Below are 25,970 nucleotides of genomic sequence, written 5' to 3' on the forward strand. Positions count from 1 at the left end.
CTCAAGGTACAACTGGTACGGCTGGCCTTCGAGAGAGACCTCACACGTAAATGCCTGAATGAATGGAAGGAGAAGGTCCTTAGAAGATTCCACACCGAGACGCGTCGCCTGCAGCTCTTCTGACAGTGAGTACAGCGGTATAAAAATGATATGAGGAGTTCAGATTGTGTGTGTGACTGCTGGTGATGCGTGTGTGCATGTGGTTGTAGTTGCGGTTGTGGTTTTGGTCAGCACCCGCCGTTGTCGGCTGCTTTGTACTTCTGATGTTTAAGTTAAATGTTGTGTTTGGTGCTTTGCGTATCCCATATCTAGTGCTTTGTGCATAACCTTACCCCTGTGTAATTGACTGCTTTAAATGCGGACCTTGTGGTATCTTCAGGCCGGTCGTATTTGCTGTTGATAGTTTAACGTGATGATCGCAGGTCATAGCCCACTGTATCTTATTTCAAAGTGCACTGAATCCGGTGCCAACCTCCCCCCTGTTTTGTCATTGTATCTCTGGTATATTAATTTTCTAATTCCAATTCTTGACGACACCTTGTATAAGTACACCTGAATTGATGCCATTTGTCTAATCATTGAATATCTGCATTGTGAATGTGCCCATTTGTTGCGGCTCTCCTGCATTCGAATAATTTTAGGCCAAAAACATCGGAACATATTAAATCTAGCTGAGATCAATTTGGTTAGTATGCGACGGCAACCTCGGTATAGATGCGTCAATGCTGCTGCAATAGCAGCAATATGATACCTGCAGCAATGTGTTTTATACCAAAGAAGAACAAGAATAAAACAAACAAAAAAATTCAGGGAAAAATTGTGTTTTCAAATCTCTTTAATTATCTAATTATTGGCATTCATGATAAAGCAGTCCTGGTTTTAATAAATAAGAAGAAACATGCCCATGGTGAGTTGATACATTTTTAAAATGGTTGCTCCACCAACCATGAGTATGATTTCTTTGTTATAACAGTCATTTTAGTTTCAAAGCCCTTATTCAAGAAGGAACACAAAACAGATTACAAACTTTTTTACAAACTCAATTAGCATTTCACTTCTTGACCTGCAACAGCTAATCACTCAAACTTGTATTACTTTTGTTCTCCCAATTGATTGTAAACAATGCTGAGGCTCCAAAAATCGCTTGTAATATTATACCATACATGCAAAATAAAGTCATGACCATGAGGAGATGTCAGTATATTATGACATGAATCGAAAGTAAATGAGTAAACAATTGATTCATCAACATGTACGTGTGATTTTGAAGTCGGGCTCGCAGCATCAGCAGTGATGTCTTCAGATAGAACCATCAAACGGGATAATCCATGGCAGATGAGTTGGCAACTTGATATTCTTCTATTGTTGTTGAGAATATTGTTTTTGATTTGTAATATTTTTTTGAAAGTTTCTCTGCCGCAATAAATTTAGTAAACAATTTATTTTTTTTTATTTGAAAGAAGCCAAACAGGAAACACTTTTTTTGTGAGGAATGAAGTGCAAAATAATGAAGATCTGCACCAAGCAGCTTAGCTGGGGTTGATGCTGTTTGGAGATGATATGCAGTCTGGAGGTGCTGGGCCTGTGGGGAGAGTAAGAATAAGTAAGAATAGTGAAAATGCACATTTGTGGAAGATAAGCATTGTCAGTTGATCTTTGAAATGGAACAAAGCTTGTAAAATTGAGGTTCCACCGAGCCTGGCAGTAATATATGTATGTATACTGTATATTCTTTGAGTCTCTCTCAGCAACCGCTCGTTTGACACAGTCTGACCAGCGAAAGCCAAGGATTCTCCGAAGAGACATGGTACCAAACGAATTAAGTCTGCTTCTCAGATCCCTGGTCAGAGTCCAAGTCTCGCATCCATAGCGCAAGACAGGAGGCACCAAGAATCTCAAGACTCAGACTTTTTTCCTCCTGCACAGGTACCGACAGCGCCACACCCCATGATCCAGTGAATCCATGACCCCCCAGGCCCGACCCAGACATCTATTCAACTCTCACTCACAGCCAGCAGAGACATGCATATCATTGCCAAGGTAGGTGAATCTCTCCGTGACCTCAACATCCTCACCACAAAGAGGTACAGACAGGACAGCAGCATCCAAGATGTCATTGTAAGCCTGGATCTTAGTTTTGACCCAGTAAGCCCGTAATCCCAGTGGCTCCGACTCCTCAATCATCACCTCGTGGGCCCTCAAAATGATATCCAGAGTCTCCGCAAAGATGACCGCATCATCTGCCAAATCAGGGTCAGAGATCTTGACATTCCCAAACGATGCACCGCAGCTTGATCCCTCCGACATCCTCCCCAGAATCCAGTCCAAACAAGTGCTGAAAAGTGTGGGGGCTAGGACACACTCCTGACAAATTCCAGTCACAACTGGAAATAAGTCAGAGATGGTACCACCACATCTCACACCACTCTCAATACCAGAGTATACTTCAGACATCATTTTTATCAGTTTTGGTGACACCCCACCAAGACCAAGAATCCTCCAGAGGACATCCCGATTCACTGAATCAAACGCTTTACAGAGATCAACAAAGGCTGCAAGCAGCCCCTGCCGAAACTCTCGTCTGTGTTCGGTGAGGACCCGAAGAGCAAGGATAGGTCAATCGTTGACCTCTTTGATTTAAAGCCTGACTGCTCTGGACGCTGGTGCTCAAGCAGATGGTCGCAGACCCTATCAAGAATTATCCGAGGAAAGACCTTGCCCGGCACTGAGAGCAGCGTCACCCCTCGATAGTTGTTGCAGTCTTGGCGATCACCCTTCCCTTTCCAGAGATAAACAACAAGGCCCCTCTTCCAGTCATTTGGGATGATGCCTGTGTTCCAGGCAAAGCACAGAACTACATGCAATGATACGAGTGCAGCATTTCCACCAGCCTTGAGTAGTTTAGCATGGATGTCACAGGTCCCAGGAGCTCATTTCATTTCAACCGGTTCACTTTCAACCGGTTCACTGCAGCCTGTGTTTCCACAAATGTAGTTGGACCACAGTTGATTGGAGGGTCAGAAATATGGATAGTAACACCCTTGACATCCAACTCAACTGCTGGTGGATCAGCCCGTTACAGCCGCTCAAAGTAACCGGTCCAGCGGGCCTTCACTTCAGACTCCTCTGTCAAGAGCGCACCACCCTCCGCTGTAACTGCAGTGCACCGAAGAATAGGCTTGGAGGAATGCAATGCATGAATTCCCCTGTAAGCAGGATGAGAATCACCTAACTGCAGGTGATGCACTACTCCTCTCAGTTTGTCCTGCCTCCTTGTCCACCCTGAGCGCACATACAGTATTACATTTCAACTCCGTGAACAGCTCAGCTCTGTCATTAAGCCTGGCCCTGCGACTCTGGTTTATGGTGTCCAGTGTCCCTTGAGAGACAAAATTCCTCTTCACCCTATATTGAGTTCCAAAACATCCACAGGCAACATCAAGGATGGTGGTCTTGAAGGCACGCCACAACTCTTAAGGATTCCCCGAAGCACCCAGACCCCCTAAATCCCCACTCAGCCTGTTCGCAAACTCAACTACACTCTTGTCCTTGAGCTTGCCAACATCCAGCCTAGGATAGGATCCAGCCTCCTCACGGGATTGATTCGGTGGGAGCTCATTCTCCTGGATTTAAGCTGCAACTTAAGAGTTCCTTCCACAAGCCTGTGGTCAGTATTGAGGAACTGAGCACTCTGGTCGACCCTGCACTTCTGTATCATCCTCCAGTGACTATCAATTAGCACATGATCAATCTCCTTTTCCACACCACCAGCATTGGAATATCAAGTCCAGCGATGAGCCTGTCCATGACCAGTCAGCCGAAGTTCATGACTTCTAACAAAGTGAAGGAACTTCGTGCTATTCTGGTTCACAGTTCCAGACCCATAGGGACCAGCACATGTCTCGTAACCATCCATATCAGTTCCAGTCGATGCATTTAAATCCCCCAAGACTAGAAGTGTATCTCGCCTGATCAACCACAGACTCGAGCATGGCATAGAATGCGTCCTTCACAGTGAGATCACTCGCCTCATTCGGAGTATGTACAGAGAGCAGGGAAAGACACCCAAGGAGTGACGAATCCTTAATCTCATCAGATGCTTGTTGACCGGTGTTACCTCAATTATCATTGGAGTCAGTTTATTGGACACAGGTACACAATTCCTTGGGCATGGTAACCATCAGAATGACCAGACCAATAGTAGGTGTAACCACTCGCCATGATTTTGCCACTATCCGGTCTCTGAACCTGAGTGAGTGCTGCAATACCGATGTTCAAACACTTGAGCTCAGATGATAACAGAGTCAGGTGATCATCCTCTCTTCGGTGTAGGACATTCCAGGCACCCACCCAAAGGGACAGCCTCAGGTTAACCCAAGGAAACCGCCGTCTGGTGGATGACACCTCAGCACCATCCCGACACACACGATCGCAATCTGACCCGGGAAGGTTACCCTGTAGTTTACCTCCTATCATCAAAGAGTGAGGGTCCCGAAGGCTTTGCCCCATTGCCGTCATCTGGTGAGCTGCCCTATGGAGGGCAACTGCACAGGAGGTACTTCCACTGAGTGGGTTTTCAATTTTCTTTGCGTTCTTCTTGTGTTTTGTGGAGTGAAGGGTTTTACGGTGGCAGGAGTACAAATCCTGCCACTAACTTCCTAATAAAAAGTAACCCAACTGCAGGAGAACGTCCGCAGACACAGTTGGGCACTAGATATGAACGGCCGTTGGCTCACAAGGAGCTCCTCCACCTTGCGGAAACACCGACTCCAATGGTTCCCTCCAGCAGGCAGTGCAGAACCAGAAACTCAACCCGTAAACTAGAAACAACCCCCGAAACCAACGCACACCCTGTCCGGCGGCCTGGCCCAAGAGCTTGCAACAGAACCACATTCTGCTGAAGGCTCCTCAGGGACAGATGGTGGTCGTGCCCGAAGTGGCTGCGTGAAGCCTATCACCTAAAATAGGGAGGCAAGTGGAGTTGTGGGAGGGAATGGGGCAAAGGGAGAGGTTTGATTCACTCTATCAAATGCTCAAAACTTCATGGAGTGTGGAGAGTGGGTAGGGTTGGGGGAGAAGCAGAGAAGGGGTGCATTCTGGTGATGCAGAGACGGGGCAGGGTTTGAAAGAGATGATGAGGGGGATATGAACGAGTTTCCACCGTCATGCTGCACCCATTATAAAACGGGTTCATTTGAGAATCTTCAACGCAGATAAATAGGTGTTGAAGGACATGATGTGGGGAAGGTTACTGACATGAAGGGTTTTCCCACCGTAATCCCGCTCTCAATACAAAAGCCGTTTGATTTGAGAACTCCAAAGGCAGATAGATGAAGACTGACATCAGGATTGGGATGGTGGGTAGGGTTATTAAAGGCAAAGAAAAAGACAGCGATGTATGAACGTGAAAGGAGAGGGCGACGAGAGAGGTTGCGAATGATCCAGGATTTCAAGAGAAAGGAAGAAAAGAGAAGGAAGCAGTCAGACAAAAAGAAATTCAGAAATAAAAGTGTAAGATGATTAAACAATTTCAAATCAATTAAATTGTTGAAGTGATTGCTAAGGAAGAAGAGGGAGAGAAGTAAGAAAGCAATAGTTATGGAAATGATTAACTTAATGAATGAGCTCAGATTGAGTGGTCATAATGAGTGACTTTTCATTACCCTGCACATGTGAAGGGTATGGAAGAACATTGAGTTAATTTATTTGATGATCCCAACCACTTGGGGTAATTGATTAGGTGGGAACTCATCGGTTATTCCCTCCAACTGCAGGTGAGCGATGTGATTTGGTCTTGTTATGTATATATCGAGACCAGACCCCGTTACTGTAGTGGCTACCAGGAAACAAGTGCCACGCTAACTATTGCCGCACGCATCCTGACCAACATGAAATGCCTGCCACACATTAATTAACCAAAAGATTAAATACCAAAAAATGTAATTCTACTTCAGGCACATTTTAACACATTTCTTCATGAAACTCTGTATATGCAATCAACATTGGGGGACGCATTAAATATATTAAACGATTTTTTTGGATTTGAACCCCGGGTTCATGCCCCCATGTTCGAGGGGTGGGGACTTGGGGTCACAGGGGTTAAATTCGGGAATTTCTTTTGATATTGGGTCATTCCTGGTGGAACATTTTACCATCTTTCGACCTTCCTTTCGGTGGGAAGCGTGGCGATTTGCAATGGCGCAACATCGATCGACTTCACTCTGGTTCCATTTTCAACAGGAACCTTTAAGTGAATTTTGTAAAATAGAGATCGGTTTGTTTCCGGGCCTTATTCACAGCACTCCTCGAATTGTGACATTTTGTTTGTATATTTATACCTGTTGTTGAAAAGTAAGGTGGAGGAGCTTCAGGGTAGGTGGGGTATGCAAGGTTCTTGTGGAACGCCTGTTCAGGAGGATATGTCGGGAACCAGGGCGACTGTGCGGGATAGCTTGGTGCTGGAGGGTACCCGGTGTTCGTGGTGTATGGGTAGGATTCACCGGGTACATTCACAGAGTAAGGATATGGCTGTACTGGTTGGTTGAATGCAGTGGGTGCACCAGAAGTTCCCATATTCAACTGATAACCTGCAGATATGGAAACAAATATATGGTCATAACAAATAAAAAATGTTTCATGTGATCATTAATTTTTTGTGATTAAGTCACTAATTAGTTTGACATTCAAAATATCAGGTAAACAATTAGATCCATGCTACAGATGGTATAGATTTAGATGATTAGAAGTGATAAACAGTGAGGTCCACCCTTCGAGGGACCACATGGGGAATGCCCCATGGGCTGACCCTTGTCTCCAAAGAGGTGTAAGAATCTGGCATATTATTTAGGTTAAGTAGACCCACTTTAGCTTTGATCTGTGCAAGTACAGCGCCTTGTAAATGAGGTCATTGAGAGATGTCGTTAGAAGTTATGTGACGCTGAAAACCTGACATTCTCTTTCGATGCACTCGAGGATACTACATGGTATTCCCATTCTGAAAATCACTTGCTGTATTTCAAAACCTTTACCACCTGAGTAAGCCTTGTATGTGGTTCTCCCATAATGTCCAATGCTAAGCCTTCCCCTATAGGATTGGGGGAGGCTTTTTGCTGTTGTGCGCTTTATTTTTCCAGTTAGTGTCCCCAATTTTAATGGTACAACAGAGTTTCCTTGACCTCCAGGAGTGCTAAGCCACCATTTTGAATTTTTTTTTCTTCTTCTTCCTGCACTCTCAACATTCCCAATTTCCGAATTGTATCTCGGAGTCGGCTGCAGCTTTTGGAATTTAATTTTGTATCAATAATGGGAATACAAAGTGTGTGGGATTGACCTATTTTGACCTTTACCTAATTTTAAGGTCATGACCTAATTGTAGACGTTTTGACATTTTTCACCACAACTCAACTACATTTTTCCAAGTGGACCAAAATTGCACTCCCGAGACAGCCGAGAGCAAGCCGCATTTCAGCTTAATTTACATCATACCCTTTCAGGTTTAAGGTCAAGGTCTTACACCCATAAAAGTATTAAAACACCATTTGAGCCATTCCATGTAACTTTCTCTCGCGGTCACACGAGTCACAGACTTCAAAGTGCCGTCATTCAATGAAGAATGATTCATTCGTATTTATTTTTGGCCCACATCCAAAGGGCCCAACGTTCTACAAGCCTGCAGAAATAAAATTCCGAATGAATCGTTCTTCATTGAATGACAGCACTTTGAAATCTGTGACTCGTGTGACCGCTAGAGAAAGTTACATGGAATGGCTCGTTTAGGTTTTTCTTCTGTTTTTTTCTGCCAATGTTTGAACCGTATCTCGGATCCAGTTGGGACTTTCCGAATGAAAATTTGCATCAATAATGGGAATAAAAGTATGCGGGATTGACTTTTTTTTCACCTTGACCTAATTTTAAGGTCATAACCTAATTACAGTTATTTTAACATTTTTCACCAAAACTCGACTCAGGTTCGTCTGATCAGAACAAAATTGCTCTCTCTTTCGATATCGTAACGTCAGGCGCATTTATGCTTACTTTACATCATACCTCTCTGGGTTAAATGTCAAGGTCAAATGGAGGTTTGGAAAATGATGCTTTTTTTGTTGTCATTGCTCAATTCTGCCATTGTGGAATCTCAAGGACCGCTTGGTCTTTCCAAGACGTTCTTCCACATTCTGCTACTTCACTGGATACATTACGCATCTTCACTCTCACTGGAACAATTACCAGTGTGCATTCACCTTTTTTGTCCCCCATGTACTATAACTACCTCGTGAACCTGCACGTCTGGTACACGCACTCATTGGATTGGAATCCTTGTTCCGGGCTTCGTTTTCTACGTCAGTTGACAGGTCACTATCATCTGAATATGGTATTGAAAGATGAAGTCTCTGACAAGTTGTACATGTGACTCAACGTTGACAATCTTTCTTCATAGTCCTGGTTTCAAACACCCAAAGCAAAGGCACTTAGACCTCAAATTGTTTAGTTTGTCTTGAAATGACTGAGTTGCAAATTGCTGACAACTTTCCAAAGAGTGTTGTTTGTTGACAAAAAGTAGACTTGGTGATCCAAAGGCATTTCTCTTTCCATCTCCTATTTTGCTACATCTCCATACATCAGTGTCGGGGATCCATCTCCTATTTTGCTCCTCGAATTACCAGAAAACACTCGTATCAGAGGTACTTTGTTCGTCTTTCTCACGCTCTTACATTACTTTTGATGTATTGGTGACAAAATTCCCCCTGGACCTTCTGGAAATGGAATGCCTTTGGGCATGCCTTCTTTCATCGGACATTTTCAATTCCATAATAATCATTCCCAGTTTTGACCCCAAATCGTTTTTTCCCCCTCCCCCCCATATGCTCCCTCCTCTCCCATAAAAGCATACCTTGTTGTGACATAATTTCACCTTTGGTGTCATAATATGTGAATACGCTTTGGCTTTGGTTTATTGGGGGATTTTCTGGTGCGGGGTTTCCTGGCTGGGGTTTCAGAGGTTTTACGGTTGCGGTTTAACAAAGACTTGACTCAATCCAAACATATCGGATGTCTTTTCTCCCACGCTGAAACCTTACATGATAGTTTCAGCATTTCTTCCCCTCCTCTCCTCCTCTCCTCCTCCCTCTCGTCTTTTCCTGTTCTATTCCTATTCTATTTCTATTTTTCTATTTCCTGTATATCCTGTATAATCTATTTTTATTTCCTGTATATCCCAGACATTATGCCAATAATGCTACACTCTTTTCATCTGTTCTTGCACTCTTGATGAATGGAGTCATTATGGACAATGCTCATGCTAAGGCTGATTGTCTTAACTCTGTCTTAATGCATAACTCCCTTCAGCATGTGAACTTCCATCCCACAAAACATTCCAAACAAAACAATAAACTAAACGTTCCATAAAAGGTGGATATAAAATTCGCAACCACTATTGACTGCTCCACTGAGACTGGACCTGACGGCAACAGTGCTTTCAAGGGCTGGCCAAGAGATATGCACACCACCCTCGAAGCTGTCTAGCCTGGGTTCAAACAGTCATCCCGTTGTTTCACAGGCAAGGTGATTCATCAATGTGTTTGCCATCCCTTGGATGGACGTTAAGATGGGCATCCTGTCACCAGTATTAGTTGGTGGTCATTAAAGATCCCACGGTGTCCTTTGCAAGGAGTAAGTGAGCTATCCCCAGCACCGTGAACAAATTCCAAAATCTTGCTCCCACCTGCAGAGGGCATTAGTGCATCAGCAATACAGCCGTGCCCTCAGCCAATAATGCAACCCCACAGCCTTGTGCTGCATCTGAAAGAAGAATAAGTGCTTTAAATATTGAAGATCTGTTCATCTACTGCAGCTACTACTCTTTCTTTGGTTGAGAAAAAAATCATTATGTAAAGGCCACTTGCTTTTGTCATGGAAATTTGCCAGTCACCCCACTTCATAACAATGGTGGCAAACTTTATCCTCTGAACTGGAGATGAATCATCAGGCTTTCTCCACATCCTCAGCAAAGCGATGCATTCGATCATTGGAGCAGAAAATCACAACCAATCTCTTGTCCAACTCTGTAATCTCCGGTTATCCACCCCAGGTTGTTCCACCCTTGAAATGATGCTATTCCAACAATGGATGAATGCGCTCAAACTCAAGCATTAGGTCACAGCTATCTCACAGGACATTTCGAGTGCATCTGATTTTGTCTTTGCTTTGCTTTACAAACTGTCAACTAATGGTATCTAGAGTTCCCTCCTTGACTTGATGTCAGATTTCATACACTGTTTCAAGTAGCTAGTTGCTTTGGATGGTGCTCTCTCGCATGGAATTCTGGGAGCATTCCTGCTACTGGTGTGCATCAATGACACCTCCTCATCACTGGAAAATTTATCGTATCACCTTTAAAGAAAAAACTAATTTGAGGCTCATGGAAGAGTTAGAACACAGAACAGAACAGCTAGATCACAGCATGGTAGAGGGACACGAAGGAGGAAAGAGAGAGCGGGGAGGGGTGAATGAGACGGATAAAAACTCAAAACACTATAGGATGTGGGCTGAATCAATGGGAAGGAAAAACCATGGATGAAAGAGCAATTTAACAAGTTAGTGGAAAGATGGGTGGAGGAAAAAAAGAGGAGAAATCACACAAAATTGGATGCAAAGGAAGAGGTGGGTTTTGGGAAGGTGCATGAAAAGAGAATACCATGAGTAGGGATAGGGAATGACCTGAGGACGAGGTGAACAAACCTTGGAATGAAGAGCGAGATTGAACAGATTGAGGAAGTTGGTACAACAGGTGGGAGAAAAGGAGAGGAACAAATGAGTTCTGCACTTTGCAGACAACCCTATTGTGTTGATGATCTCTCTATCTATCTCATAGTCTCACTAGTGTCTACCATTGAGCTCGAGTACACCGACTGAGACCCTGTTCGCCTTACACTTGCAACTCAAATCATGCTTGGGTGGATCTCCTGTTTCTCCTTCACCCCACTTTCTCTCTTGCCTATTGATGTTCTGCTCTTACATAAGCCTGAATGCCTGTGTAAAAGAAAAAGAAAAGATGGATGGGAGGGGTTTAAAGGGGAGATGGAAGAATTCTAGGGAAAAGGGAAAGACTGACTTGTATTTTGCGAATTTTGTTCTTGACGTTTGCAGCACTTGTAGATGATTGAGACGAGGAATGATAAAATAACGATGCATATGATGATGGGGACAATCCAAAAAAGTGTAGACGTTGACATGATGATGATGATGATGATGATGATGATGATGATGATGACGATGACAGAAGATTATAAGAACTGCTGTCTGTGCTTGCCGCTGTTGCACTACAATGGGGACAAAAACAAAGATCAATTACAAACAAATTCTCGACAAAGCATCTTTGACAAACAACCATGTTTCCAATTTCACGTCAACGGGTTTTAAACACCAGAACTTCAACCAGCACCAACCATTTTGAAAGACCTCGCTGGTCTTTTGACAAAATATTGTTGCGGGCCGGGGGTCGGATGAGAATACCACGAGGTGGGGGAAGCTATCTCGGTTCCCACCAGACTCCCCGGAATTGTTGGCCGTCGCACATGGATAATTCCGTGACGCGGCGGGTCGCTTAACCGACCGTGGATGCCAATAACTCAACCGCGTGACCTAGGGCCCTCCCTTCTATGGGTTAATCGGGTTACCGAATTAATCACGTGGTTTAATTACCGGGGAACACGCCCTCGGTATGCCTTGTCTGAACCGGATCACTCTCCTGGACTGGATCACTTTACCGGATCGGATGCAGCCGAGCGACACTGCCAAGGACGTACCGGCTCAAAGGAACGGATCGTTGGGAATAAAGTCCTGGCTAAAGTCGGATTTGGACCACGCTGGATCAATGGAAGAAAATACAAAAACGAGTTGGGAACATTCCTAATAATAATTTATTAACAGTGGGCGAGGAAAGGTACTGTATGTGGCACGATCAAGATTTATTGTGGTATGTTGTGCAGAGATCGGGGAGAGTGGTGTGGTGCAGCAAATAAACAAGCAACTTACAAAAGGGGAAACAGGGCAGACTTAACGCGAAAATAATAACAATAATAACAATAACGATCTTCTGCAGTCTTCCTTAAGCAGACAGGCGCCATCACACGCACACACGCACACACACACACACACACACACACACACACACACACACACACACACACACACACACACACACACACACACACACAAAACCCGATGAAGAGGGAGTATTGCAACGAGAAGAGAAAGGAGTTGAGGCCACGATTTCTGTACCTTTGTACTTGATAACACGACGCGCCACCAATACATTTTGGGGGGAGAATGCTCTGTGGTGTGGTACCCGACAGTGGGCGCGTTGTCTCTGGCTTCACCCACACTTGTGGAGACCTTGTTCATGAAGGAGGAGCTTGAGTGGAGAAGGGGCGGAGTCCAGAGTGGTAGGCGGGTTGATGTCGTGTGGGTGGAGATGAGGCGGCAGAGTCCAGGCAGCAGGAGGCGGGACTTGGCGATGTCGATGAGAGCGGGAAAGAGGCAGAGAAAGAGAAAGAGCAGAGGGACCGCTCCGACCTTTATAGGACCTGCCGCGCAGGGGGAGGGGCCACCCCAAACCGAAACGTCATCACCTGAATTGGGCGCTCCGATTGGCCTGGCCCCTCAAATGGCCCGCCAACTTTGGCCGGAAACCGCCTCACTTCGTTTCCGACAAGGCCATCTCAAACAGCGGCAATATTCCGCTCCAACCCCGCGACATGACATGACGAATCGCCCACACCGAAATTTGCACGTGAATCGTCCTGCAAAAACCCCCGGGCCATGCCCTGGCAACCGGCTGAGGGTCCCGCATGCCCACCCGGGCGCCCGACCAGCGCCGATGAACGCGCCCTCCAACGTGGCCTGCACTGTACATTCCTCGGCTCGGTCGCAGCTTCACTGGCCGTAGAGACGAGAAGACGTTCACCATCCGTGGGGAATCCGCTGCTGCCAGCGAGGGCCGAAGGTACATCGTAATGGATAAATCCATGCACGTTTCACGAGCGGCATATGTGTCTGCCTTCGAGCACATTCCATACAGCGCGCGTGGTTCGGCCATTACGCACGTGGCCAGCGCTCGCGTTCGCACGACTCCACTAGCGTGTGCCCGGGGCGAACACCGATATGTGTCGGATATTGAGGTTGAAAAGGAACAAGCCGCTTCCACTCCGCACACTCATATCCCGTCCAACATGGCGTGGAGTCGTCTTTATCGGCCTCCGTACGCGTTTCGTGCAGCGTGTGCGTCGTGCTGGCTGTGTTTCCTGTGTTGTGAAAGACACCATTCGTGCAGCCTCTTAAAAGGTATTCATTCCTATACCTTTTTAATGCAACCGGCAATCTTCCCCAGATCATCAGAAGCCCGCGTCGATAATCCCACACTGCCAAGTGCACTACATGACTCGCCGCACACACCAGGCCCAGGGCTCGCCCGGGAACAAGGATCTCTGTGCAGCAGTTTCCTCACAGCGGCGCCGCACGCGCTGGCCTCCATGACTCCCACCTCACATCAAAGGCGCACGTGGCTGATTTACCTCAGGAATAATCAGCCGAAAAGAAGAGTGGGGACGAAATGAAGAAGAAAATGATTTAAGCAACCCTCGCTATTACGTCATCGCAACGCACTCCCTTGTTGTCCCACGAAACAAAAGGAAAGGGACTATCTACATGTATAATAATAATGGAATAACTGCCTTGGGACCACTATCTGTTGGATGCACACGGTTCTGAGAACCGAAACAATATACAACATATGCACGCGCGCACGCACACACACACACACACACACACACACACACACACACACACACACACAATTTTTGACCATGCCTCCTCTTTTCATTGGTACTCTTGTGCAAAGTTGTTGTTGTGCTCTTTTACCTGGTACTACTGTGCCGCTGTTGTGCTGTTTTTGTGAGCAATACCATGTCATCTGCTCTTTAAGCCTAGTCGTGCTCACACTGATCGAAGCCACAAGTTCGCTTTTTGCTCGATGTCCCTCCCTCAGCTCTGCTCGCTGTACCGGGCTACGTTCAGGCCTGCGTGGATGTTACGATGCTTGCTCCTTGGCTGGTCTCCTGGTAGATATTCCTGTTTTACGAGCTTGTTTCTGGGCTTACACTCAGACTGATAATAATCACTCTCCCCAACAGAGTTTTCTACTTGTGCTGACCTCTTTAAATTCCATTTTGACTCTTGCGCCGACATGAGCAACCCTTTCTCCTCTCTCCTTTCACCTCAGCTCCCGCATTGCTTCGCTTCTCCATCGTGTTCCTGGTCGACTTGGCCGCATGTTTCACCGGTTCATGAATGAACTTTGTTGGTGGTCCTCGTTGGTGTTCATGGCTGATCCTCTTTCCCATTGGCATTGTGGGAGCTTTCTCTGAACTTGTGGCCTTCAATCAGTGAGGTTTTTTTTTGCATACACTATCGAGACTCGTATGAGAGCTAACACACAGAACATGCAACAAGGGGAGCAGGAGACAAGAGAGGCAGGAGAGGGAAGGGAAAAGAGTGGGGAACAGGGACATGAGGAGATCTGTAGAAGGGAGAGGGATGTGGCGGGGTACACGGGGTAAACAAGATGGACACTCCAGGGACTTTCAGGAAGGAAAGCAGGAAATATGAAGGAGGTGGGTTTGGGGTGGATTTATGACGGTAAAAACAGATCGTGGTTTTGGATGGAAGAAGATAAGAGGTGGTGGTGAACAGCTGTTTTGAAGACCTGGAGGGAAGAGTGGGATTGAAGAGAGTGTGGGAGTTTGTTCCAAAGGTGGGGAAAAAAAGAGGAACGAAAGAGTGAAGGTGAGCAATGATTCTTGATTTTGGTCGTTTTACCGGAAGGACGTTGCTTGCGGACCTTGAGCACCCTTCAGAAATATTGGGGGGACATATCTCAGACAGAGCAGGGGGGCCAGGCTGGAGAGGAGACGGGAGAAGACAGAAAGACCACCGACCTGCCTGCGGTGAAAGAGTGAGAGACCCAAAGACTCAGCATCATCGCGGGGGATACCGATGATCCTAAATGCCTTGGTTTCCACAGGGTGAAGCTGAGAAAGGTGAGAGGCAGGAGCATCAGCCCAGAGGGATGAGCAGTACTCCATCAGGCTGTGGATAAAAGCTTTGTAAGTGATTTGGAGCTCCAGTGTTCCAAAGAAGGACTTTGTACGACGGAGGATGCCCAGCCGGTGATTGGCTTTGGAGGCCAGGTTGGAAATGTGGCTTTCCCAAGAAATATCATGGCAGATAGTGAGACCCAGCAGCTTGAATGAAAGGACTTCTTCAAGAGGAATGTTAAGAAAGTAGATTGGTGGGGGGGGGGAGGGGGGTTCAGATGGTCCTTTCGGAGAGACATGTTGAGAGTGTGAGATTTGTCAGGTTTGAAAGACATGTTTCATGTGTTGGACCAGTTTGTGATTTTATCCAGATCTGCAGAGAGTGAAGAAGCTGCTGCTTGCCGGTCTGAGGGATGACAGATGGTACGGCAGAGGGTGGAGTCATCAGCAAAGAGATAAAGAGGATTTTCCAGAGAGTCGGAGAGATCATTGATGAAAACCAGAAAAAAAAAACAGGGCCCAGAACGCTACCTTGAGGAACTCCAGCCTGGACAGGAAGAGGTGAACTATTTCTGCTTTCTCTCTCAACTGCCAGATAACTTAGCACTCCCAAGATGGTGGTTGGTACATCATGCTTCTCAGTCATGGAGCCACAAAAAGCTTGAAACAATCACATATTTTGAGAACTCGCAACAAAATCTCCAGAAAACTCTCTCCCTTGATCTAAACTTTTCGTATTTCCTCTTTGACAGATTTCTCTGAACGACATATTAATAACATGAGTTATCTTTCAAGGACCCTCAATGCAGGTGGAGGTTATTTGGCTCATCAAAGCCTCGGCTATTATTTCCATTTTTTTTTTTTTGTCCATGCTCTTTCCCTCTTAAATGCTGATCGTCAAGCAATGAAGCATCCGTCCCATTTTTGGCTCACCTGGAACGTGGTCCCGGGGAGCTTTATGCGATCGAGCAGTGTCTTTAGGTGAGTGCGTCAGTCAGTCAGCGAGTCAGTCCGTAAACGCTTCAGTCATTATCGCTTGAACCAAACACACGATTTTGATGAAACTTGGTCACAAGATTCATATCTGACGCCTAACGAAGGTGTATCGACCGCATAAAAATCTTCACTCATGAAGGGGTCTACAAGGGGTGGGTGGGAGGTTTAACAAATAGGTATTTGCTCTCTTCTCCGAACTACGCATACAGTTTCAATGAAACTTGACCACAATCTTCGTCACCCATGATGTACCAAAGTTTGTTCATGGCATCAAAGAGTTCAGGATCTAAGGAGGTCTGCGGGGGGGTTTGAGTGACTTGCTCCTGATCCAAGTGAGTGTCAGGGAAGGTGGTCCTATGTTTGAAGTCTTTGATATGACTTGGCTGGTGTTCGAACCACCGACATCCCAGACTCGGAGGACACGCTAACCATTAAGCCACCGAGGCTGGTAAGAAAATAGAATATTTTTCAACGAAAAATTGAAAGATTAATTAAAAAAACCTTGTATACGTGGTTGAGGCTCATGGAAGAGCTGTTATACTCACTATCAGCCATGATCTTTCTTGGACAAATCACATTTCAAAGTTGGCCTCCAAAGCCAGCTGCCGACTGGGCATCTTCTGTCACACAAAGTCCTTCCTTGGCACACCTGTACTCTTATCCACCTACAAGGCTTTCATTCACAGAATGTTGGAGTTCTACTCTCCCCTCTGAGCTGGCTCTCCTGCCTCACATCTTGCTCAGCATGTTGCCGTGGAAACCAAGGCCTTCAAGATGATTGGAATCTCCCACGATGAATCTGAGTCTAATGGGCCTATCACTTCACCATCGCGTCCAGGTCAGTGGTCCCGCTGTCATCTCCCGCCTCCTGTCCGGGCTTGCACCCTCTGCTCTTTCCGTGCTTTGCCCCCCCCCCCAGGTTTCTAGAGGGCACACAGTCCACCATTAACTGTCTTCTGATGAAACTACCTAAATCCAGGATCACTGCTTACCTCCACTCATGTGTTCCTCTTTTTTTTCACACCTGTGGAACCAACCTCCACACTCTCTTCAATCTCATTCTTCCTTCATGTTTTCAAGACAGCTGTTCACCGCCATCTCAGATCATCCCCAATCCAAAACAGTGATCTTTTCTACCCTCGTTAAGCCACCCTAATCCCTCCCCATTCCAAATTTCCAGTTTTCCCTCCTGCCATTTCCTTCTGAATCCATCTTGTCCATCCCATGCATGCTCTCCAATCTTTTAACCAAATCCAATCTGCTTGTTCTTGTCACCTTCCCAAATCATCCACCAAGTTTCGTTCGAATCCGTTCACAAATTTTTGAGAAATCGTGCGACATTTTTGTTTTTGGACTTTTCGCCCTCAATAATGAAAAATCACTTTAAAAATTTTTGGATTCGGATCTGGATCTTCACCAAATTGGAAAAAAAAAATTGTCCTTTGCTGATGCCCAACCTGTGTACCAAGTTTTGTCCGAATCTGTCCAACAAATTTTTGAGATATTGTGCTATACGTCGTTTTTGGCCCTATCTCTCAATGGTGAAGATTCACTGAAAGAAAAAAAGTTATTGTTTCCGACCGGATCCATAGTCGGAGCTTCACCAAAACCTAATCAATTCGTCCTTGTTACTAACCCAACCGGTCGACCAAAGTTCGGCCGAATCCGTCCATAACTGTTTCAGATATCCTGCTCACAGACAGACAAACAGATGGGTGAAAACATCACCTCCGTCTTCCTTAGGTGGGGATAAAATGATCCTCGATATTGATGGTGGGCTTTCGTTGATATTGATGTCGGGTTGATTAAGTCACAGGTATTGAATGCAGATCTGCACGATGACTGCTCAGATATTTGAATGTTCCAGGTGGTTGATCAGAAGGTAGTGTTCCCTTAACCAGAAAATTTTGCAAAGTTTTGTCTCGTTTGAATGAAAACAGAGGTGGTTGAGAGAAGATGGAAGTAGTTTCTGTGTCCTACTGTAGAATTTTAACGTTTCCCTGGATAATTATTAGCGCCCGTTGGACTTAGCCCGAAACGGGGGCTTATGGATTTGGTCTCAATTTTCACGTCCGTGCTTGCGTGCCTCCGCAATGATATCTCGGACATGTGTTGATTTTATTCGTACTTGGCACAAAGACAGCACATGATGGTCGACATATGCACATCATTTCGTTTTCCGATGCGATCAAAGATGGCCGACGAGTGGCCATTTCAGTTGTTAAAAAATTGTTTAAAAAGTTGTAAAAAAATCAATATTAAGATAACCCCAGTATCGAACACATCCTTAACCATTCCTCAGACATGCATTTACCAATGTTGTTCAAACTTGGCATATAGATAATGAATGATGGTTTAAATATGCACGTCATTTTTTTCGCGATCAGATCCATGATGGCCGACTGGTGACAATTTTGTTACTTAAATATGTCCCCAACCTTTTCTCAGACGTGCATGGTCCCATTTTGTTCAAATGTGGCGCAAACACAGTACACGATGGCGTACGCGTGCCCCTCACTTTATATTGCAAATCGGATCAAAGATGGCCAACTGGTGGACTGGTGGCCATTTTAGTTGTACAAAAATATGGGCTCACCCTTTCACTCTGTACAACAAAATTACTAAAACAATGGGGGCTATGACATTTTATTGGATTCGCTATATATGCTGGATATCCCTTGTTGTCGGGTTTTCCGTCTGTCTGTCTGTGTGTGTGTGTGTGTGTGTCTGCAACGCGAGGCTCCACAGCACAAACCAGCGAATTGATTTCGATGAAACTTTGCCGACATGTGCAGTATTTGTTGGGAATGTGCACGTTTGAATTTCGTTGCCTAGCAACCACCCGTTGCTGTGCAGCGGCCAAAAAACCGCGTACAGTATTTTCAATACTTGTCCTTCAGTTTTGAATGTAGAGAAGCGAGACTTCGGAATTAAACACTTCGAGATATTTAGAAAATTTTACTCGAGCCGATTTTTGATCGAGGTTTTATTTTTCAAATGGTAGTCCTTCAAAAATCGGGTGTCTATTCACCGTCATTTTTAATGAAGGGCTTAGGAAAGTGGGCGGAGCTTAGGGAAAGTGGACGTGGTTGATGAAAAGTGGGAGTGGCGTAGGAAAGTGGGCGTGGCGTAGGAAAGTGGGCGTGGCTTATGAAAAATATTGTGTGGCTCAGGAGGTGTGGTCAAACAAGAGCATTCAGAGAAGTTTATCAGGTTTTCCGTGTGTGTGTGTGTGTGTGTGTGTGTGTGTGTGTGTGTGTGTGTGTGTGTGTGTGTGTGTGTGTGTGTGTGTGTGTGTGTGTGTGTGTGTGTGTGTGTGTGTGTGTGTGTGCAACGTGAGGCTCCACAGCACAAACCAGCAAACCGATTAATTTTCAAATGGTAGTCCTTCAAAAATAGGGTGTCTATTTACCGTCATTTTTTATGAGGAGTGCCAGTTGGCAAAATACACAATAGGAAAAATCTTGCCAGGCAGAGGAACAATTGTATGTGAACCAATACGTCTTGGCAATGAATCTTCGTCGGTGGATCGGTCAGAATGAAAAGCATCGTATCCCGCGCTTCGATCCTCGCGGATCCCTCGTCGCCTACCGACTTGTGTCTACCGACTTTAAAAAAAATATCTGATTTTGACCCAATTATTTTGCCCGACATGACTACGGGTCTCGAGCACATCTCCCTTGCAGGACGAGGAGAGGAAGAAAGGACTTTTACTTCTGGCAGCTCATCATTTTACACCCTCATCATTCTCCTTGCCTGGCAGCTCATCATTCTCCTTGCCTGGCAGCTCATCATTCTCCTTGCCTGGCAGCTCATCATTCCATACCCTCATCGTTCTCCTTGCCTGGTAGCTCGTCATTCTATACCCTCATCTTACATCTTACCTGGCAGCTCGTCATTTTACACCCTCATCGTTCTTCTTACCTGGCATCTTGCCATTTTATAAACTTGTGGAAATGATTAATGGGCTTGAGTTTCACTGTAGTTAAACAGGAGTTTAACCTTTAGCGGTGAGTAGAAGTTGATAACTCCGATTTCCTATTCGCCAAAGTAATAGGAATTTGTTCGTCACTATCGGGTTTTGTTTATGGAAGAATGAGAAGACTTTGTCTGTCGATTGACCGGACGTGGTTGAGGGCATTTTACACATTGAATGAGCGAGGGTAGCCACGAGTTAGGATAGCCACGACACAACATGCTCTGAAATCTCCCAAGTACAGTTGAGAGATATCTGAAAAGAATCGATGAAGTCGATGGATTACTAAAAACCGCCCCATTGTCTTTCTCTTTTGTTTACGGCAAAGGTTAAGGCCCGGAAGGTCAGCTTCTCTTTAGTTCTATTTGAGGTATTTCAGGTATTTTATTTCTTATTTGTTGTGAACATCAAGGATCCATTGCATCTTCGTAGAACAAGAAGCTATTCTGTGTTGAAGGGTTCGATCTTGGTTTACTGTTTATGGTTAGTTGCCATCATGGTTTAGAGTGTATGCTATGACTCTGGGAGGTCGGTTGTTTGAACCCTGGCTGAGTCAAAATAACACATCTTTGTTCTTTTCACATTTTTAGATCCTCGTGGAGGATCTCCAAGTCCTACTCACGTTGGTGTTCTTCATCTTCTTCTTGTGGACCTTTTTGTTTCACAGCCGACAGTTTTCTTCGAAACTTCCTGAAACTTGGCATATATATGTAAAAATCCCCTGCGCAGACAGTAACCATCTCCGATTTTGAAAATTCCTCAAAGAAAAAAAGTTATGACGTCAAAATATCGCCGCTAATGGAAATCGCCTAAAAAATTATCTCCGAAACTAGGCAAGCTTTTTGAATTTTGTTTGCGAGAATCAAGCCGGGCATTAGCACAGATAATTTATCGCGAAGCTGATACATCACAATGACGTCATATTCGTTTTTTATGACGTCATCACTAAGAGGACGAGGATCTTAGCTCATTTGAGCTTGTTCTTTATTCATTCTAATTCTTGCCTTTTCTTTGTTTCTCTCTTTTTTTTTATCTGTCTTTCTTGGGAGAAGGGGTTTCTTGCAGAAAGTTTTCTTAAAGACTCACTTGGCTGCTCCTGGATGGGTTTGAGGGTCGTGAAGTAGCGGCTGAAACCCGAATCCTATCCAGGTTCCTACATCTTTGTCCTGATGACTTCTTCGGGTTCCTTCTGATGACTCTGATGCAGTGTTTGGTCTTCCATTTCATAATACCAAAGACTTTAAAAACGGTAGGCCTGCGAGCTGCTTCCTTCCATGACACTCAGCATATAAAAGGATACAACATAGACAAATACGCCTGGTGTTGGCTTAATGGTTGGGGTGGTGGGCTTGGAATCCTAGGATCCTGAGTTGAAATCCCACTTATCTGTTGAATTAATACCAGGTGGGGTTGACTCTGCCTGTCATCCTTCCGAGGTCGTCAAAATGAGTGCCAACTTGTTGGTACCCTGTGTCGGAGTGGCGACCCGTCCAGGATTGTGCCCAACAGCCAAGGAACCTGCTTCAGCAGCACCAACGCTCTGCGCAGAGTATGGTCCCAATGGATGGATGGACAAATAACCATAGGTTGGTGATCATAGTGCAGGCTTGATGGGCTGACTGATCTCCTCCTGCATTGAGTTTACTTGTAAGGAACATTTTTAAGTTGCATCATTTTCACTTCCTGTAATTGTAGGAGGAACTGCTCTCGTGTGTATAATATGGTGTAAGGCATGATGTGCCAATTTCCCTTCAGCTTCACTTGTGCCTTGGTTACCCAATTGGGAATGGTGTGAGATTTCAGGGCTTCATGAATCGTATCGGGGGAGCAAAGCGAAGCATTCGTTCAAAGTTTGGATTGGATATAATTATATACTTGATGAATGCATGTCTGTCTGTCTGTCTGTCTGCACGCACAGGAGTTTATTATGAATACAGTCTGCTGGTTGTAAGTGCACTGCAAGAGTTTGGCCTAGTTACTGGCACACAAGCAAGGATGCATTCTTTTTGAAAGAGACCATGGGATTATTTAATGACCACGACTGAGTGGTCGAGCTGGAGAGCCAGCTTAACGCTGTGTTGTGCAATGCCTCATTCAAAACAAAGATCAGGTGACCTGTGCGAAGCACATATGAGTGGCAGATGAGTCAAGTGGCAAATTACATGGGTCAAATACAAACTTGCAACATACAAATGCCTTCACACCTGAGAAGGATACAGAAGTCGTTTGTCAAGTCTGAAAACACATTCCAACACCATGATGAAGGTTGTACTCTTGTTTAACAAAAGAACCATTCGTTCTTTGTATGAATAGTGGAATGGCAGAATGATTGAGACCAGATCAGGTGATCCAAAAAACCAGTGAGAGAAAGGAGAGTATCAGGAAGGATAGACACCAAAAACGAAGCGTACAACTTTCTGGTCCAGCAGTGACAAACTTACAAGACTCTTTGAATCTAAAGTGTTGTGCCACTCTATTATTGATATAATATAATGTCACATACCTTGGATGAGATTTAGCTCGGATGAATCACTTACTGTATCTTGGCACTCTAATAACACTTCTCAAAGTATGACCAATGCGTATTGATACTTTTGTGTTATCCGGTTAACTTACTGCACAGGATCAGGTCATTGGGCCAATCATACCAAATTTCCAATGATCTCTGCGTGCACAGTTACCCTTGGTTTATTTACTTTTTCGACGACTTTGAAGTATTGGAAAAAAATGTCTCCAATTCAAAATTTGAACCATTAAAATTTTAGACATCAAACCAATATCGGTTCCAGCCTGATGATGGCATCACGGTTAAGGTGACTTCATTAACACCTTAGGATCTTGAGTTTGAGCCCCCTGTCGTGCCGTTGAGATAACACCGGGTAGGTTGACTCAGCCTGTCATCCTTCCGAGGTTGGCAAAAGTGAGTACCAGCATCCTGGAAACAGGGGCACTGCATCGGCGGCACAGCCGCATTTCCATTAAATGATGCAACCGGCAGCCACAGGCTGCATGCGGAACGACGATGATGCGGCTTCTTAGCACAAAGACATTTAAAGGACGAGACGAAGACTCCTCAAATTTTGTGCACTACCTCTGCACCATCTTGTCGGACAATGCAGACACTCACTGATAAAAATCATAGCTAAAGTACACGACTACTGCTACTACTACTACTACTACTACTACATCCATCCATTGGGACCATACTCTGTGCAGAGCGTTGGTGCTGCCTAAGCAGTCTCCTTGGCTATTGGACACAATCCTGGATGGGTCGACTACTACTACTACTACTACAACAACAACAACAACAACAACTACTACTACTACGACATTAACAGGCCCAGTTATTCACAATACAATTTCTTTTAGGACGTTCGGAATTTGGCCAGGGTGTCGGTGACGATGATTGCCTCCTCTTTGTGAAAGAAGCTTTGGAGTCTTTAGCCAACAACTAATGTGAGCAGATGGTATTCATGCTCTACATCTGTCGTTTTCTGTTAATCCATACCAAACCGGAAAACAATATTTCTAATGATACTTCGAGCAACAGTGACCCGAAACTACACACTTACCGATGTGGATGCAGCACGACAGCACAATCCACTCCAACAGGCAAACAAACTGCTTCACTACCCCAGCGACGTGTTGGTGCCGTGGATGACGCCACATTGGCACCACACCCATGACCTCAAATGTCTATGACGACCTGTATGTCAACATTCAGCTTGTGGGATTTTGTTTGAGATCACCATTTGTGGGCAACAAATTGTTTCTTCAGTTGTTTTTCCTCTTTTCAGAAATTTCAATGGTCCTCGTTGACGTTTTTTTTTTCCTTCCATATTTGCATTGAAACCATCACGAGAGTTGTTCTCTCCACACCATGAAAATTGTGGTGCACTGTAACCACTTATGAGCTGGTGAAACTACTTTTTTTTTTTTTTTTTTTTAAATCATCCAGGATCACTGCCCACCTTCACTCATTTGTTCCTCATTTTCTCCCCCACCCCCTCCCCCCCTATCTATGGAACCAACTTACACATCCTCTTCAATCGTATTCTTCCCTGCAGGTCTTCAAGACGGTTGCTCACCACCGTGGCAGACCGTACCACATCCAAGCCCCATGCCCGGACCCCGTCTCTCTCCAAGCCTCTAGTTTTTCCTTCTTGAGAGTTTGCTTCGGAATCCATCGTGTCGAACAGCCCTTTGCATCCTCCCCAACCACTCGGTCCTCCCCACATCCCTTATCTGTCTCAGGCTCCCTCTATTTTGTCCTCAAACTGTAATGTTGATGTCCCCCTCTTTCTCATGTTTTGTTTGTTCTGTTCACTTCAACGTTCCACTCTTCCGTGTGCCTTGACTTTATATGCAAAAATATTTCGATGCAATCATAGCATGTCAATTGCAAAGGTTCTTTGAAGGAATGTCACTGAACCCAGGATCAGTTTTCAGATGAGCTCATTTGTTTGTTATATATTCTTTATATAACTCTTTTAAATATCCGGTATGGTGGGTTTTCATCACTGAATTCGCTCCGACATGGACGAGATAGATTTTTTTTTTTTTCAGATTCCAAGTTCTCTTCATGTTAATTCTGAACTCCTCTTGATAACCCTTGTCATCTTGCCACTGTGCAGTTTGGGTCATTTTCCAGGGTTATGTCTTGTGTGCAGATCTCTTAAACTGGTTCACCACGGTATTACTGTTTCGAAATGTTTCTTGACGAGCAAGCATGCTTGCTGGTGATTTTTTTTTTTTTTCTTCTCACATTTCACAACAAATCAACAAATGCAAAAAGGAAATACGAAAACAATTGACGATTTTAGGTGATCTTGACCTTTTGACCTCAAAAGCAAATGCCTTCACTGACCCAAATTGCAAACCCATTTCAAATTTCAAGTCGGATGGGCATTGACAATTTTACGCAACCTTGACCTTTGACCTTTTGATGTAAAAAAATAAAAAAAATAAAAATCAGTTTCCAGATTTTGATTGGTGAACCAATTCAGCGACCAAGTATTCAAATTCTTAAAATTTCAGGTCAATTGGATGAAAATTGATGATTTGACATGGTCCTTTTGACCGAATTATTCATTTTTAGATCCTCGTGGAGGATCTCTAAGTCTTACTTCCGTTGTTGTTCTTCATCTTCTTCTTGTGGACTTTTTTTGTTTCACAGCCGACAGTTTACATCGAAACTTCCTGAAACTTGACATATATATGTAAAAATTCCCTGCGCAGACAGTAACCATCTCCGATTTTGAAAATTCCTCCTGGAAAAAAAGTTTTGACGTCAAAATATCTCCGCAAATGGAAATCGCCTAAAAAAATTATCTCCGAAACTAGGCAAGCTTTTTGAACTCTGTTTGTGGGAATCGAACAGGGCATTAGCAGAGATGAATTAACGCACATATGATACATCACTATGACGTCATTCCTATTTTTTGACATTTTTTGTTTCACAACCCAGAGTTTTCATCGGATCTTCGTGAAACTTGCCATGTATATGCAGAAAGCCCACGCGCAGGCAGTAACCATCTTCGATTTTGGAAATTCTTCCAAGAAAAAAAAAGTTGACGTCATAATATCTCCGCTAATGGAAATCGCCTATACCATTATCTCCGAAACTCGGCAAGCTGTTTGAATTTTGTTTGCGGGAATCAAGCCGGGCATTAGCACAGATAATTTATCGCAAACCTGATACATCACAATGACGTTATATTCGTTCTTATGACGTCATCATTAAGAGGACGAGTATCTTAGCTCATTTGAGCTTGTTAAAATGGTTGCTCCACCAACCATGAGTATGATTTCTTTGTTATAACAGTCATTTTAGTTTCAAAGTTCTTTTTCAAGAAGGAACACAAAACAGATTACAAACTTTTTTACAAACTCAATTAGCATTTCAC

General features: G+C 44.6%; 1 protein-coding gene across 2 annotated transcripts; it reads right to left on the minus strand.

Moving 5' to 3' along the window:
* Positions 1–817: 817 nt before the first annotated feature.
* LOC147019291 (uncharacterized) lies at positions 818–23,769 on the minus strand. Of its 2 annotated transcripts, XM_085899663.1 has the most exons (4): positions 23,637–23,752; positions 11,111–11,318; positions 6,339–6,587; positions 818–1,582 (listed from the first exon to the last, which is right to left on the minus strand). In XM_085899663.1, the coding sequence occupies exons 2-4, from the start codon at positions 11,229–11,231 to the stop codon at positions 1,530–1,532; spliced, it is 423 nt and encodes a 140-aa protein (XP_085755789.1). In that variant the 5' UTR covers positions 11,232–11,318; positions 23,637–23,752; the 3' UTR covers positions 818–1,529. The 2 variants fall into 2 exon arrangements, with proteins under 2 accessions (XP_085755789.1, XP_085755790.1); XM_085899664.1 differs by lacking the exon at positions 11,111–11,318 and having other exon boundaries at positions 23,637–23,769.
* Between the last annotated feature and the right edge of the window lie 2,201 nt (positions 23,770–25,970).

Source organism: Eptatretus burgeri, chromosome 10, assembly GCF_056783735.1.
Source record: "Eptatretus burgeri isolate ZD-2024b chromosome 10, Ebu_testis_v1, whole genome shotgun sequence".
NCBI lineage: Eukaryota > Metazoa > Chordata > Myxini > Myxiniformes > Myxinidae > Eptatretus > Eptatretus burgeri.